Source organism: Vulpes lagopus, chromosome 1 (genome assembly GCF_018345385.1).
Source record: "Vulpes lagopus strain Blue_001 chromosome 1, ASM1834538v1, whole genome shotgun sequence".
NCBI classification, from domain to species: domain Eukaryota; kingdom Metazoa; phylum Chordata; class Mammalia; order Carnivora; family Canidae; genus Vulpes; species Vulpes lagopus.
In genome coordinates, this window is record NC_054824.1 from 163,478,265 (window position 1) to 163,495,652 (window position 17,388).

The 17,388-nt window shown below is 45.1% G+C and overlaps 1 protein-coding gene across 5 annotated transcripts in view; it reads right to left on the bottom strand.

Moving 5' to 3' along the window:
* ASTN1 (astrotactin 1) overlaps positions 1 to 17,388 on the bottom strand; it is a 296,848-nt gene that overhangs the window by 90,347 nt on the left and 189,113 nt on the right. For 4 of the 5 annotated variants that reach the window (XM_041750473.1, XM_041750399.1, XM_041750242.1 and 1 more), the window contains 3 exons: positions 7,552 to 7,626; positions 836 to 973; positions 236 to 386 (listed from right to left, as the gene is read on the bottom strand). In XM_041750473.1, coding sequence (XP_041606407.1) covers positions 236 to 386; positions 836 to 973; positions 7,552 to 7,626 — 364 coding nt within the window. The remainder of the gene's footprint in view (positions 1 to 235; positions 387 to 835; positions 974 to 7,551; positions 7,627 to 17,388) is intronic. The other variant, XM_041750323.1, reaches the window with a different exon arrangement.

Below are 17,388 nucleotides of genomic sequence, written 5' to 3' on the forward strand. Positions count from 1 at the left end.
TTTTTTTTTTTTTTTTTTTAAGATTTTTATTTCTAAGTAATCTCTACACCCAGTGTGTGAGGCTCGAACTCACAACCCGGAGATTAAGAGTCTTATGCTCCACTGAGTCAGCCAGGCGCCTTCTCTCTTATTCACGGAGTATTTCCATCTGTGCATTTGCCTTATGTCTAACCCCGTGCCCCCCTCCAGTGCCCCCACCATCACCCACCCCACCTGATGGGACCGACCGACCTACCACGCAACCAGTGGAGTCGAGCTTGCGGTCTGAGATGCAGCGGAAGTTCTTGCTGCAGCCCCCGTTGTCCCTGCTGCAGTCGCGCACCGGCCCGAAGGAGTCCAGCAGAACCTCCAGGCTGTCAAAGGAGGACGAGGTCATCAACTCCTCTCTGTGGGGAGACACGGGGGGACGGGCGAGGAGTCAAGGGGACTCTGGGTGCCGGCGGGAGCATCACAGCCCCAGGGCCTCCCTAGCCAACCGCGGCGCGCCTCTCGCTCCCGCTCACCAAAAGTAAAGATCACCCACACTCGGAGCCCTGGACTAACAAATTATGGACACTCTCTAGGTCTGGGAAGGGAGCCAAGGCTGTAATGCCTGGTCAGAGAAGGAGGTCTAAGCTCGGGCGAGGAAATTAACATTTTATTGCTCAGTCCCTAGGGGATGTGGGAAGTGCTTACAAACCCTGACTTTATGGCCGCTCCAGAGCATGAGCCTTGGGGTGTGGACACTGACCCACGCAGACGGGATCCTGCACCGCCGCCTGGGAATGGAAGGCGGCTGCCAGCCTCGCCTCCCGGCTCCTCACCCGGCGGCCTCCCGGCCTGGGCCCAGGCTCACCTGACCTCCACGGCGTCCTCCATCACTGTCATGTCCGTCTTGCACTTGGCTGAAGGGTTAATGGCCAGTTCGGCTGGTGGGATCACGAAGCTCTTGCTGAGGGGCAGCCACATGCCCTCCCCAAGGGTGTAGGTGAATCTGCGGGGACAGCCAACCGCACGTGGTCACTGGAGGAACCGCCACCCCGGCTGCAGGGCCCGGCCTCCCGCCGCCGCCAGGGGCTTGCTCCCCAGCCCTCGCCGCCTCTTCAGGAAGGGGAGCTGCCTGCCACGCTGCGGACAAGATGAGGAGTCCGAGGGAGGCAGAGAGGCCCACTCTTGTGCACACGTCCAGCCTGCAGGGAGAGCTGATGATGGCACCCACTCAGCAGCTGTTGCAAGTGGTTTTTATCAAGCCCTCAGAAATCGAATTCCAGTTTCCTTCAGATGTGAAGCTGGGCTTCCTCTATCCAGAGTCAGATATAATTGGAAGCACTTTAATTGAAGAGACAGGCTGGCCTCCCACCACCCCATCCCTCGGATTGCAGGCTCACAGTGGTAGCGATGGCTTCTCTCTGTGCCCGGGGAAACGCTACCAAGGGAAAGGAAGAGAGAAGCCCCCCCTTTTCCGTTGTTGTGCGATGCACACACAAAGGACCAAAGCCAGGAGCCCCAGGGAGAAGCGAAGAGGATGAACAGAAACAAGCCTGGATATATTCTCCGCACTCCTACCTACACCCTCAGCTAATGGCAGTAACCCTCTGGAGACAGAGGAGATTGTGGTTTTTTTTTTGGTTTTTTTTTTTGTTATTATTATTCTTATAACTGGGGCTAAAAGGAATAAAAGAATCAATCAGCATTTCAAGGGAGAGCTTAAGGAAACCATGAAAGATTATTTGTTTATTTATTCATTCATTTTATTTCAAAGGCATTCAAATACTCTGTGTTCACAGTCAAAAATAGTCTATGGGATAAAAGCCAGTGTGGGTGGGATATCACAAGGCTGTGGCAGTCTGGCGGCCCCTTCCAACTTAATGTGGAGGGAGGAACAATTGAAGAATGCATATGATTAAAAAGAACCCAGCCCTGGCTTGATCTGCATGCCGGTCACAGAGCACCACTTTAGAATCCTGCTCCTACCTCTCCCTTAACCCACGCACTCCCTTCTCCACTCCCTGGGGTTGTCGGAGAGGCTGGGAAACCAGACGGATGGGTGCGCAATGTTTTAGGAGAAACGTAGCCCTCTGAAATGCTGGCCACAGAGAATACCCACTGACCGAGGCTCATGCGATTTTTCACCCACTCCCAGAATGACAGCCCTCTGAGCCAGAACAGCTGGAAGGAGAGAAGGCAAGTGCCCGGGCGAGAGGCAAAACCGCTGAGCAAGTGGGATGCAGCCAGGATTTGGGAGATTGTCCTCTCTTTCCCAACCTCACTCTGACCTGCTGGGCAATCTCTGCATTAAGCAGCACTGAGGTAGCAGAGATGATTCTTGCTCTGAATGAGGCACTCCATTCTTCCCACTCCTGGGGACAGAAAGCCATTGTTGGGGCTGGGTCTGTGCCAGGGTGCAGGGAAGGGTCTACACCAGGTGAGGGAGGCCCGTTTGTAGGGGACAGAAGAGGACACCTGCCACTTCATTCTTCTGTGAGGCAGCTGTAAAATTGAAGGCATGCCAGCCCCTTCTCACACACACACACACACACACACACACACACACACACCCTCACCTGGCAAGACTAAGGAGCCAATTCAGGGCAAGGGATTGCCCCAAAGAGCCTGGAATTTGGAACTGAGGGATGAAGTGAGTCGAAGGCAACAGCATGCAAGCAGTTACTCTGACGCTGCATGTCAGCATGGACATTCTTGAGGGCAACGTTATAACAGGCAGGCCGGGCTGAGAGCACCACGAGTATTATAAATAATCTATTATTTCAGAGAGCACATAAACAAGTTTGGATGGTACCGGGAGGAAGCAGTGTATTTGTTTATTTGGACATAGAGGTGAATTTTTGTTTTCTATTTTGGTTATAAAATTATAAGTTTGCACTGAGGCAGAGCAACAAATCTGGGACCTGTAGCTTATAATTTATGAAACAGATTTTAGGAAACAGTTGGCAGTTCCAGCATATTTCTGACAGTTAATTTTCCTTTTGGAAGAGGGTTCTGTGTCCCTCCATTTCAGTTCTCCCTTCCTCCGCAGGCAGCAACAGTTCGAGGGGAGGAGGAAGCCACACTTTTCTGCAACTAAAACTCGACAGTGCCTTAGACCCACAGAACAAAGTCTGTATCTCCAAAGATGTCATTCTCACCCACTTCTTGAGCTTCTCCTTTCAGCAAACCCTGCCTCACACTTCCTGCTTCTACGGGGCAACCAATTGTAGTTCCTAAAGTCACCTTAATTTTCTCACCTTTTTGCCTTTGCTCTTAAGTCTTTTCTAAATTTGCTTCTCTTTCTTCTTTGCTGGATTCCAGTCATTTTAAGACTGTTAAAATTCCCACCCCTTCTGGAAAACTCTCCAGGATCTTGAGACTCAACCTCAGGCTGAGCAGGGGACGCTCCTCTGTGTACATACATGGTCCCTGGCTGCCCCGGAGATGTTGAATTTGCCCCGTCTTTTCCTGTGTCTGTCACCACTCAGGAGAATGTGCTCTACTGGATGGCAGAGGATCTTTGCCATCTTTGTTTCTCCCAGTCTAACACAAATTTTTGGCCCAAACGGGGGGTCACTCCATAAATACTTGTTGATTGATCAATAAGGAGATTTAGTTATGTTCTCTGGTTTGCATAGGCTACAGGGGTATTTAATCTCCACTTTCAACTTTAAAAGTAGAAGAGATTATGAAAATTATCCTTCATTTAGAGCAGGATATGTGTTAATCTCTGGGTTTGAATGGATTTAATGGTCAAGATGATTCTGGGTTTCACGTTGTGAGGAACTTCTAAAGTGCATAGTAGTTTCTGAGACACAACACGGTACCACATTAACAAGAAAAAAACAGTGTAATCTTCAATCCCTGGTAGGAACAAGGTGAAACCCCGCAGAGGAAGCAGCCAGGTGTGGCTGAGACTAACCTCACTTGAGAACTCTCAATGTGGCAGGGGCTTTGTAGAGCTGCTCCATTTATCCTCACCAGTGAGGTTGGTCTCTTGGCTCCATTTTACTGATTTGTCAACTAAGATTGGGAGGAGTTAAGCAACCACTCCAAGGTCACCTTCTCCATAAGTGGGAAAGGTGGGGGTTGGTGTGATACTCAGTATGGCTCACAGCAGCTTTCCAGCCCATACTGGCTCCTGCCTATGAAATTCTAAAGTTTTCTTTTCTCTGCAAAATTTACTGAGTAACTCCAAAAACCAAATATAGAACAAACTGTCAGAGAAAAAAGCTGTGTCCTGAAATCTCATCTGTCCCTCATTCATACAGATTTGGCAGGGATGACTTCAAAAAGCCACCAAAGAGAAATTGGGAAAGCATCTGGATTGCTTTCCCAAGTTGGGCCTTCTCTCATGACAGCTGGTGGTGACCACTGCAGTTGATGGCTCAGCTGTAGGCTGAGTCCTGCCCACGACACTGCTGAACTAGTACTTAAAACTTCTGCTCAGAGGCAAACACTTGCCAGCAAGGACTGGACAGAAGCCTGTACTCTCACCGTGGCTTGAGATGAAAGAGAATGGGAGGAAATGGATGAACAGCTCTGGGGCTGGCATCTCCACTCTTTCCCAGAGCAGGCCATTCTAGGATGAGGTGTTGTTTCTGGTGACACAGGTACACATGTGGAAGGGAGGTTTCTGAGAAAGAAATCTGGTGTGCACCAATCCTGGCACCAGAGGGTCTAGTGGAATTGCAGGATCCTAGCCACAATGGAAAGGAAGTCTCTGGGGCCACACTCTGGGTTTGCTGAGAAGACTCAGCTGAAGGTTCAGCTTCCTGGGACCCTTAGAGTCTAGCTTAGGCCCTTTCCAGCTCTGTTGGGATTGCAGATTAACAAGGTTAGGTTGGGTATCAAGGTCTTTTATTAATCTGGTTTCAAGTCCTTAGGAAATACTTGAAATGGTCAGCTACAGATCTACTGTGTTCAAAATTGTGTGTTAGATGTTAAATATTTAAAACCATGTCAGGTACTACTCTTTCCCTCAAGAAGAGAACCATTTCACTGGGGAAATAAATAGGCAAATAAAAATAAACACGAGATAAAATAATTGACAAATAAATACTACAGTCAGTGTGTTACAGATATTTGGAGGAGGAAAAGTGGATTGGAGAAGCTTTAGAGCAGTGTTTCTCAATCCTGGGTAGAGAGTAGAATTACCATGGTGCTTTGAAAAAACACTCATGGCCTGATCCCACATCTCAGAACTTTTCAATTAATTGGTTTGTGCCAGGTAAGATCATGGTCATTTCTGAAGCACCCTGGGACTCTCCTGGAGGACAATTCTTAGATGAGACTGTAAATTTCTTGAAGTCAGGGACTGTGTCAGTCATATTTGTTTGGTCAATGGACAGCATTTAAACCAGTTTCTTGCAATGGTCCAGACCACAAAAATAGGTAGTGTTTATATGAGGAGGAGAATATATATTCTTGCTAGAGGAAAGAGGATGAGCAAAAGCACAGAGTAGGAAATGTTCAAGTTGCTGGGGACAGTGGATCAGGTAGGGAATAGATTTGACTAAGAATGGAAGGTTCCATAGGAGAAGAGCAGTTTATAATACAGACTTACAAACTGGAATTCAACTACTCAAAGACTCAAATGTCAGAAATGTGCAGTGGCTTGGAATTCATCAGGACACTAAATCATAGGTGTGCAGAATGGCAAGTAAACAGTCTTTAGCTTCTTTAAGAGATTACAGTCACTAACCAACTAGGTCACAGAATTTTCCAGAATAGTCACTGGCAGTTGGTTTACTCCTATCCTAGAGTGGTTTCGATTAAAGTTCTGAATACCTGAAACAGGTAAATCATGACCCACTGCGTGTGTCAGGGAGACTAGTTATTGTCACAAGCACCAAGATGACTGACCACCCCACTGGCTCCTGAAATAGTTGACTGCAAGAGTCGAACCATGCAACTGACCCCTCTGTTAGTACTTGGCTATCACCTCCAGTTGGCAGCTAACAAACTTGAAAAGAATAAATGGTGCTTGTGGGGATGGAAACACAGGTTTCGTGCAGGTTCTGCTCTAATAGCAATTTCATTAAGGCCCCAGTTTTTCAAAGTGTTAGTTGTTGACTTTTAGGGGAGAGGAAACTTATCTGCGTTAATCAGCCAAACTCCACCAGGCTCTCCATCTGCCTTATCTTTATCACCCTTTGAAGGTCCTAGCAGACCAGCAGCAGAATGAGAGAGAACAAAGTCAGCCAAATGATAAATCACGGTTGGAAAGTTTAAAAGCCCAAATCATAGTCTAAGGAATATCGCTGACATCTTGGGCAGCACAAATCCTCAAAAGCAGCCTGTGGCCTATGCCATTAATGTGACCTAGCCTTCCCTGGGAGAGACACTCAGGAGGGAAAAAGGCAGGGGGAGGCTCTGGGAGCAAGTGATTCTGTAAATCTGCACTCTTGCTAAGAGCATGCCTTAGGAGAACACTGTAGGGGCAAACCCAGTCCTCCTAGAGCCAGCAGGGAGGAGGGCCAGGAGAAGCTGGGGCAGAGGAGCCAGCTCCAGGGAGCACATTCAGGAGCAAAATGGAACACCTAGGACTGGCTAACACGGAGGGTCTGGGGAAGGGCCTGGAAGGGGAGCAGTGAATACATGAGACTCAACACATTGGAGGAGTGCAGAGAAAAGGAAACAAGCTTCCCATCTGCTCCCCACTGTTCCCCATTCCTTCCATAGTACCTCGCTCTGGCTTAATGCATCCTTTGACATCGGACCCTCCTGCAGGGCCATTTACTTCCTCTACTTGGGGGCGTGCATGTTGAAGGAGATACATTCAAGTCCATGCTGCTAGGCCACACACAACGTCAGACACTTAGCTGGTAGTAAGCAGACGCACACTGAGTGAAGGATAGATTGAAAGAATAAATGGACGATCAGATCTTAGTGTGGAAATAAACACGTGTTCCAGCTAAAGCCTGGTGTAAATTAAACTTTATGAAAATCCAATAGTTCATGGCGGCACCCCAATCCTTCCTCGGCTCATTGGCTTTTCCAGCATGTGCTATTCCAGGTATGGCAGTAGAAATTTGAGAGGGGCCAGAGACACCCAACTTGATTAGGAGGGAAGTAGCGAGAAGAAAATAATAACGAAGGAGAACTGAGAAAAGGAGGAGGCAGGGGTGGGACAGATTCATTTCGAACAAGATTTTATAAAAAAGGTGCAAATTAGATGCAAAGTGGAGAGGCAGAAACCGACATTAATTGCCTGCTCTGTGCAGTTTCAGTGCCAGGGGCTTTCCCCGCATTATCTCATACATTCCCCACAGCAACAGAACCGGGTGTATGATGGAGCCCCACTTAACAGAGAAACTAGAGGCTACAGGAGGCTAAGTAAATTCCTGGGGTTCACAGAGCAGGCAGAGAAGGATGCCAGGACCCACACAGAGCTGTGTGCCCTCAACGTGCTCCACGGCATCCCCAGGAGAGAGTGTGGGGCCGGTGCTTTTGTGATGGGGAGGGTGGAACAGCTAAATGTGCTTCCCAGGTTACACGTTATCTCTCGGAAAGAAAGTTTAGTGGGAAGTGGGACGTGGGGCTTGTAGACATACACAAGCGAGTCCCTAGACAGCCACTTACCTGAATATTTTATCAGAAGGCTGTTCTCCCAAAACCAGGTCAAAGCCCCGCTGAAATATCGTGTAAGGCCAAGGCCTAAAAGGAGAAACATCATTCGATTAAAGTCAACCCCACAAATACTGCCTGAGCATCCACTTTGTGTGAGGTGCTGGGTCCTGGAGACCCAGAGATGGAGAGGGCCTTGTCCCAGCCCTCCAGACTCCCCCAATGGCAGCTGGCATGAGCCCCTCAATGCTGGATCCAGATCAAGAACAGGATCAACATAAAAATCACTGAACCAGTAGGAGAGTGGAATGGAATAGACATGACAGCCACAACCACATATAGTGTAAAGTTATATTCAGGTGGATCTCACAAAGCTGTTATTCATGGTCCTTCCGAGGTAGGTTTAACAGACACACACTTAGCTTTGCCTCACTTCACAAAGGAGGAGCAGCGTTGATTTCTTGGAAAAGACAAAGCCTCTGGAATCAGACAGGTCTGGGTTCAAACCCCGTTTGCTGTCGATCCAAATGACTTACTGTGGGCCGGTTATTTCCTTATTGAGTCTTTCTGATAAAAACAGGGTTAGTTAAAGGCTGCCTCCGGACCACTATGAAGATTAAGCAAATCTCCTCAGGCCAAAGCCACAGCTCATACAGAGTCCTCGACATGTTCCCCTTCCTTACTCAAAATGACATGAAGATTCTGGATCTTTGACAGGTTCCAGATGTTTTCAAACATTTTAATGTCATTCATTCAAGCAGAAACACTTGGAATGGTGTTTTTAAAATAATTCTTAACTACAAGTCTCCCTTGTGAGCTTCCAGGTTTTGCCACTTATACTTGAAAGTAACAAAACTATTTGATTTAAATAGTACATATCTTTTGATGAGCCCAAATGTCTAACTCAAAAACTATTTACTCATTTGAGCTAGATTAGCAGAGCCTGGGACTGTGTTGGGTACTAGACATCATGTGTACTGGATGAACTCTTTCCATGGAACTCAGTCTCACAAATAATCCAATTATTAAAGATTTTACTGTAGACATGTGGTAAAACTTGCATGTCTTCAAGAACTAGAAAAAGTCAGCCGAATAAACTGACATAATTATGATTAGGGGCTAATGCTAGTAACCTGGTGCTTGTCAACGTGGGTGATATCATCCAATAGAGTGCATTTGGGGACATTCATGGTTGCTCTTCGATAACACGGTGTGTGGAGGACACTGCTGGCATTTAGAGGACAGGGCTAGAAAGGCAGTAACAGTGCTCAGGATAGCTCTGCACAGCAAAGCATTTCCATATGTCCTGTGAACTACTGAATGCCTTACCAACATTTAACATAGGTGAAAACTTGCCTATTGTAACCTGAGCCAAGATGCTAACCGCATTTACATATAAGCATAAAGCAGCTTGTTTATATATATAGTAAATTTTCTGCTTGTGTAACTACCATGTAAATCGAGGGAAGATTATACAGTATTAGAAATTTTACCAAGATTTGTTCATAAGTTTGCTAAATCATATCATTGTCACCATCTTTAAATCATCTATATAGCACATCTGGATCAGTCTACATTGCTCTTACATATTTTAGATATCATATATTACTTCATATGTTATGGTGAATCTACATCAGGTTCAAATGTCTTTTGACTTTATTATTTCTCTTATCACAATAGTACCACAGCATTTCCACATTAAATTAGTTATACTATCATCATAAATTATTTTCTTTTTATTTCTCTTTTAATCATTGAAGTTTATTTTTTTTAAAAAAGATGATTTATTTATTTATTTATTTATTTATGAGAGACACATAGAGAGATGCAGAGACATAGGCAGAGGGAGAAGCAGGCTCCCCACAGGGAGCCTGATGCCGGACTTGATCCCAGGACCCTAGGATCAAGACCTTAACCGAAGGCAGATGCTTAACCACTGAGCCACCCTGGTGTCCCTCTTTTAATCATTGTTAAGGCATTATATTTATTGTTCAAATCTTCCATGTGTAGATTTCATTATTTATGAATTTCATGTAAGGATTATTAAAGGGGCTAAAAATATTTATTATAAAACAGGGTGCTGTGTCTGATGGGGTTGAGCACCACCAACTTAAGTAGTTAAGCAATTAACTAGCCAAAGGAGTTCATAGTTGCAAGGGGAGCCATTGGAACTACATAAGGAAGTGGCTGGGATGAATGCATTCTTTTTTTTATGCTTACTATTTATAAACACTTTATTCCTGGAATTCAATTTAGAAATACCCTGAAGCAACTAGAATTGGCTCCAAAATGTGTCCCACACTGTATTATGAATAACCCCTGCATCAAATAAACAGTTCTCCCCATGTGTTTTTCCTGTTTGCTCTGTTTGTTGGAGGTGAACCCACAGAGAGGGGTTTGAATATGATTCTTTTTTTTGCTGAACAGCAAGTGGTGGGTTTGGGCAGCTAAAAATCATATATCAATTCAAGAAAAGATCTAGAAATCATTAGGAGAAAAAGTCCTACATGATCCTTGACACCTAGAAAGGGCAATGCAAAAAGAGTGCCATGTAACTTTATCTCTCTGCTGGGCAAAATCACATTTTATTTACTATCAGATTAATAATTTTAAATCACAAACATTTTGCCTTCGAGTCATCTCCAGTACTCAAAACTGGTATAATGTGTAATTAGAGTTAATTCTTGGCTTGGTTCCTAGGTTGTTTGAAAATATATTTCAAGGAGCCAAATTTTAGGACTGGCATTGATTACAATGTGAACAATTAACTCCGTAGAATAACATAAATAAGCCTGTATTCAAGCCACAGGTAATAAATCAATGAGCACACTGATTAAGCACACATCAGCATGTTGCTAGGTAGGTCAGACCAAAGAGCCTTCCTGTTCTCGAGGGACCCGGAGATTGAGAAAGACAACTCAGATTCCAAGGGCGCAGATGTACAGGGTAGACCTTGCCCAGATCACAATGAGAGGCAGCAGGGTACGGCAATTAGTACATGGGTTCTGGAGCCAGCCTGCCCACTTTAATCCAGCTTAGCCACCAATCACTGTGTGATCTTGAGCAAGTTCCTTAATCATTGTGTCCCCATTTCCTCACCTGCAAAATGAGGTTGATGGTAACAATTATATCTACTTGGCAATGTTGTTATGAGGAAGCACGATTTAATATAGCTGAAGCGTTCAGAACTGTGTCTGGCATTTAATGAGTGCCCTGCAAGCATTTGCTAAAAAAAAGTTAAATTTATTGGTTTTATTGGTTACCGGAATCAAATATAAATACTCTAGGAAGGAAATTCCCTAATTTCTATATAGGAGGAGGTGTCTTTCCCCGCGGTGCAAATGCAGCAGCAACACCAGGCTTTAACTCAGGTTGTCCAGGTATGTGTGTTGCCTGGAGAGGAGGTAATGATGAATACAGGAACACCAAAACTCCACCTGGCGAACACTTCACAGGACAGTGACTACACGTGTTGACATTAAATACCCAGAGAGGGGGGAATAATGTCCTCTGAAATGGTGAGAGTTGTAGACTGCTCCAGCAAAGGAATAAAAAAGAATTTATTCATTTTTTTCCCCACTAGTCAAGGATGATCCATCAAAGAAATGGGGATTCCTATTTGATTTATTTAGCAAATATTTATGGAGGGCCTATTGCGGCTGAATTGTGATATGAGGCAAAGGAGTTGGGATAAAGAGATTCTTGCCCTCAAAGGAATCTAGTCTTTCTGAAGAAACATATGTATGTCAGGACGAAGAGAATAGGGAAACGGGGAGGTGAATGGAGCCCAACAGGAGGTAGGCTAAGTGGTGGCACAGGGGTAGAGCACGTCCTGGGAGCTGGGAAGTCTGGGGGATGGCGGTGTGTGAAGCCATAGCAATGGAGAGCTGGGTGCCCCTGAGCGGAGAGGCTACAGGGGGCCACACGGGAAAAGGCAACGTAACACAATGAAGAACTGAACCTAAAAGTACCAAAAACACTTCGGAGCTGAGTTAGCCGTGACCACCTGACCAAGGAAAGGCCTCTGTGGCAAGGCTGTCTGCATAGGAGTCTGAGGAAGAACTGGTTTCACCCAAAAGAAGCCCATCGGTGAGTCCTATATCCAGCCTGAAACGGAGATTGCCTTGGGGATGCTTGGAATCAGGGTCTCTGGCCCTCAAATTGTCCCTCTCCTCTCTTTGCTTTGTTTTCAGTCTTCAGGTTTTATGCTTTCCAAGTGGCTAAAGCACATGGTAGAGACTTTGCCTGCCAGCGGCTGCAGCTCTGCTTCCAAGGGTCAGACCGCAGAGGGGATGCTCCCCCTCTGCACTAGGAAAAAATAACCCATGGAGGGACTGCTTGACATGTCCTGAATCAGATGAGTAAACGGGACCAATCTCTGCAGCCTGTGAAGGAGAGGCATCTGAACAGAGGCAACTCCCATTTGGATTCCAGGGCTCAAGATGGGAGGAGGGTGAATGCTAAACAGAATAATAATTTCCACCTTAGCTTCTATCTGCTTGTGGGGCAAAAGCACTGCCTCCATCAGGGGTGGGTGGCATTACTGAACAGACTGTGCCAATGTCAGTTTTGTAGAAGGAGCGCAAGGCCACAGAGCTGCCCAAGGATAGGATAGCATCAGGCCGGATGTGGGGCAGCTTGAACCCTGAGGTCGGAAGGATACTTCAGTGTCTTGACTCCCACTTAGTAGGTGGCCTGCAATATTCTCTGCCCTGTATTGGCCAAGCCAGTCACATCTTGCTGGTTTAGGAAAATTGGCAGAGTCAGAAGTCAGGAAAGAGTTTATCTGTTTGTTAATTTCTTCATCCTGACAAATCAAGACCCTGAAGACTGTCCTTCCGTGTGGGCAGCTACAGATGGCCTAGACTCAGGGGCCTTCACAGGGTCAGCATGACAACCGCATGGGATCCACTGCCTCAAGCAGGAGCATAATCTCTGCTACAGAGAAGCCCCACAGCAATGGACACGGAGCAGCCAGAAGGACACACACGCAAACTGGGGATGCTGAGAACTATTAGTAAACGTTTATTTGCCTTTTCCTCTCTCCCCATCCACACAATATCCACAGTTTATGCAGAATCTTTCCTAAGCACAAGCAACTCCCAAGCTTTGAGCTTCTCTCCTCAACTCTTCTTCCTTTTTCCCAAGACATATCAGCAGTCACGGGGTTTTTCCCCTTGGTTTTGGGTGTTGGCTGGGCCAGAAGTTGGTTGTGGCCTTGACTTGACTTGACTGGATCTTTGGGCATTTCTTCCACTATGTAACCTAGACATAAGTGAGTGAGTGAACACTCTGCATGGTCAGCCTTGACTGGATAATCCCTTCACACTAGCTCTCACAGTTCAGGAAGAGACCACTTTTTCTGTGGACAAGAGCATTTCAAACTCTGCTTTTTGAATAAGTACAACTTTCCACCTAATAGTGGCACCTCAATATGGAGCTTGAAAGATTTTGGTCAGCATGTCTGGTGATGGGCTCGAGACTCATTGCCTGGGAGGGGGAGGGGGAAGAGATGGATGGATGGATGGATGGATGGATGGATGGATGGATAGGAGGGAGGAAGGGGGGAAGAAGGAAGGAAAAAAATAGGCAGAGGGGAAAGAGAGAGAGAAGACATGAATATATGTATGTGGGGGTGTGTATACAGCTCAGTGTGGAGAAAGAGAATGTCTCAGATGCAGGCATTGACGAGTAAGGCACATCATGATGAGCTTACAGAAACCAGGAGCCTCTTTTGAACTTATATATATCTCTACCTGTCACTAGAGTGTTTTTCAAAGGAAAATAATTTGTTCCATAGTTAAAGAAAAGCAAATCCTTTAAAGCTTGCCTCTGGCCCACATTCGGCTAAGTTTCTGATGGAAGCACAGTCTTCGAAGTTCCAGCCGAGCTAGGGCTACACCATGGGGTCCTGGTTGAGGATATCATATCCATATGTAATGTGACAGCTTTTGAGCAAATGTTCCTTTCCTTAGTGAGGTAAATGCATTTGCAAGCAGGGAACAGTGAAACAAAGAAAGAACAGAGGTTCATTAAAAAATACTTCTGGAGAAAGGTAGTTTGCAAGATACTCAGGAAAGAAGATGAAGGGAAAAATGATAAAAATGACTTTTCCAGCTACACTGTTGGCTAAGACTTTCCATGCCTCCATTTATCCTAATGATAAGAAGGGGAGATTATTATGTGCCACTGTCTTTACAATCAGTACCAGTTCTGGGAGGAGTACATACCCGAACGGCTGATGCCTAGATTATCTGCTAAACCCGTGGCTTTGTCAGAAGTTAAATAATAAGGATAATGAGGCCCGATGTTCCTATAGGATCCTTTAAGTCTGGGGACCTTTGCAGATGTTCTTTTCTTTCTTTTATCTCTTTTTTAAAAAGATTTTAAGTGGCACCTGGGTTGCTCAGTGGGTTAAGTGTCTGCCTTTGGCTCAGTTCATGATCTTGGGGTCTTGGGATGGAGACCCAAGTCAGGTTCTCTGCTCAGCGGGGAGTCTCCTTCTCCCTCTCCCTCTGCCCCTCTCCCTCTGCCCCCCCTACTTGTGCTCTGTCGCTCTCTCTCAAATAAATAAAATATTTAGGGATCCCTGGGTGGCGCAGCGGTTTGGCGCCTGCCTTTGGCCCGGGGCGCGATCCTGGAGACCCGGGATCGAATCCCACGTCAGGCTCCCGGTGCATGGAGCCTGCTTCTCCCTCTGCCTATGTCTCTGCTTCTCTCTCTCTCACTGTGTGCCTATCATAAAATAAATTTAAAAAAATTAAAAAAAAATAAAATATTTATAAAAAATAAAGACCTTAAAAATGTATCTATTTTATTTTAGAAAGGAGGGGAAGGGCAGAAGGAAACAGAGAGCATCTCCAGCCATCTGATCTCAGAGCCTGAAGGCAGATGATTAACGGACTGAGCCACCCAGTTGCCCCAAGGGAGAGAGAGAGAGAGAGAGAGAATCTTAAGAAGACTCCATGCTCAGCCCAGAACTGGGCCCTGGGTTCAATCTCACAACCCTGAGATCATGACCTGAGCCAAAACCAAGAGTTGGACGCTTAACCGACTGAGCTACCCAGGTGCCCTGATGTTGTTTCTTTACCTAGAATTTCTCCCCTCCCATTGACATGGATAACTTATACTATTCTGTTAAGTCTGGCTTAAAAATTACTTTCCAAAATAGACCTTCCCTGGCGTGCCAAGACTAGGTTATATCTCTTGTTATATAAAGCATTTTCCTTTATAAAACCTACACATCAAATCAATTTATTATATATTCAGTTGATATTTCCCTTCACCAGATATAAAGAGCTCTGCTATCATCTCTGCTCTCCCTTCACTGTCTAGCACAGCACCCTCATGGAGCGGGTGCTCAAGAAAGAACTAGACTATGTGACAAATGAGGCTGAACCCGGCTCTGAGTCCTGGAGGAGATAGTCCCCCATAGTCCACAACCTCAGGCAAGGCACTTACTTTCCCTCAACCTCAGTATATTCATCTATAAAATGTGGAAAAAACAGTACCTAGAATTGTATATAAATGAGTGTGCGTATACTAGCACAGTGCCTGCCACATGGAAGAAGCCAACAAATATTACTGTCATTATAACTAACATTACCATGTGATGAATAGAAAACACATTTCTAACATTACATTTTAAAAATAAACTGTGATGGGGGCGTCTGGGTAGCTCAGTCAGTTAAGCGTCTGACTCTTGATTTCGGCTCAGGTCATGACCTCAGGGTTGTAAGACTGAGCCCCACATGGGCTCTGTGCTGGGCGTGGAGCCTGCTTAAGGGTCTCTCTCTCTCTCCCTCTTCCTCTGCCCCTTTTCTCCTCTCTCTCAAATATAAATAAATAAACCATGATGATCATGTATATTTTATAAACTCATGTTATCTTTAAGCATGTAAATCTCATGTAAAGACAAATGAAATATTGACATGACTTTATTCATTACTTAACGTCTATTATTTAGAAGTATTTAAGCAGCAGAACACCATATTTGTCAGTAAGTAGCAAAGCAGCCAGGAGTGTGGCTCTGGTGCCAGACTGAGTAGGTTTAAACTTGGCTCTACCACCGATTAACCCTGTGCCTTTGGCTAAGGTCATTAATTCCTACCATCAGACCATTCTGTCCACTTGCTCCAGTCATGCTAATACCAACTCATCCCCAACTTTCCCCCCACATTTCAGAGTCTGGCTCACTGTCCTCTCCAACACTCCTCCTTAATTTTTGCTGACTTCAGTAGCCACTAAAATGATCCTTTCAATTCTCAAACCACTCAGCACCTTGACTTTTCTTCTTAAATGACCCTGTCATCCACCCCCACTCCCATGGTAAAGCCTAGACTACCAATGTCTGCAACCCTTCCTTGGTCCTAATTTCAAGAATCCCAATATCTGACCTTCATGTCCCACCTTCCCAGATCATTCCTCTTAACGCCAGAATTTTCTACGGCCTCCTGAGACTTAAAATCCATTCATTTAACCACTGTTTTATTGACCCTCACCAACCTCATGTATTCTCCACACTCCTTACTTAGATTAAATTCTGTGGCCCATAAAATTCACACCCTTTCATGTAACCTCAACTCTCTCATCCCTCCACCGCTTCATCATACTTGTCTAAAACACTCCATCACTGGTTAAACTCAGTGATCCTGTGGCTCTAGAGTTCTGTCCTTCCACACATGAATGCAGTTGGCAACTATGCTGATTGGCCCCGTTCTGAATCCCACACCACTGATCTTGAGTGGGCTCTGAATACTGCCTACATCACACTACGTTGTCCTTCCTTGTCTGTTCACTCTCCTCCTCTCTAGATCATATTTCAAACCTTCTTCTTTCTCCTCAAAACCTCCAACACCTCCTCCCCCATCCTTACCCTTGGCTAACGCTCTGCTTCCTACATAATTGAGAAAACAGAGGCAATCAGATTAAAAGCTTGCACCACCACATCCACCCACCACCTACCTGCCTCTTACCTATTACTTGGCCTTTCTTCCAGTAATTAGGCAGGAACAGTTTGTGTTCCATCTAGCATGCTGCTATTCCAAATAATCCTTTGAGATCTTATAGACAGTGGAAACATAAGGGAAGGAGCCCCAGGTAGAAGTTACAAATCCAAACTCCCTTCTGCTAGTATGGCCTCAAGCAAATAAATGTGCCCTAAAGTCTCAACTTCTTGATACGTAGAATGAGAATCATAAAGTAGAGCATATTCCATACGAATTTTACATTGTTGAACAAAGTGTGTATAAATAAACCTCAGATCACGATAATCTTTGATTATTCATTTTAAATCAGTTTTTTTGAAGTTTTTATTCTATTGTGTTGTGTGTATATGCATGTGTCCACTTTACAGAAATGAATCTCAATGAAAGATAAAACAGTGAAAGCTGGCCCAATTCCTGCCTCTGTGGGGCTCAGTTTCCTGATCTATAAAATGGGATCATAATAATACCTACCTCACCAACTGCATAAGATTAATGATCTAAAATATGTGCAAGAATCTTTGTTACAAGGTCGGTTCTGAATAGATGCTAGCTGTTACTATTCACATTTGACTAGGAATGCTGGTTCTAAATGTTGAAAAGGGTTTTTCCCGAAGAAATTTTAGAAATATATAAAATGACTCTGAAAATGACAATAATGAAAAAAAGATGTTAAGACCTTTTCCTCCAGTTTTGGAATTTAAGGATATGACATTGCAGAAGAAGTGGGAATAAAGTCAAATGCACACTATGATGGTTAATTTTCTGTGTCAACAGAAAATTGATTGGGCCTTGATTGGACCCACCCTTGATTGGGCCACAGAGTGCCCAGAGAGCCAGAGCAGGTCAATCATTATTTTAGGTGTTT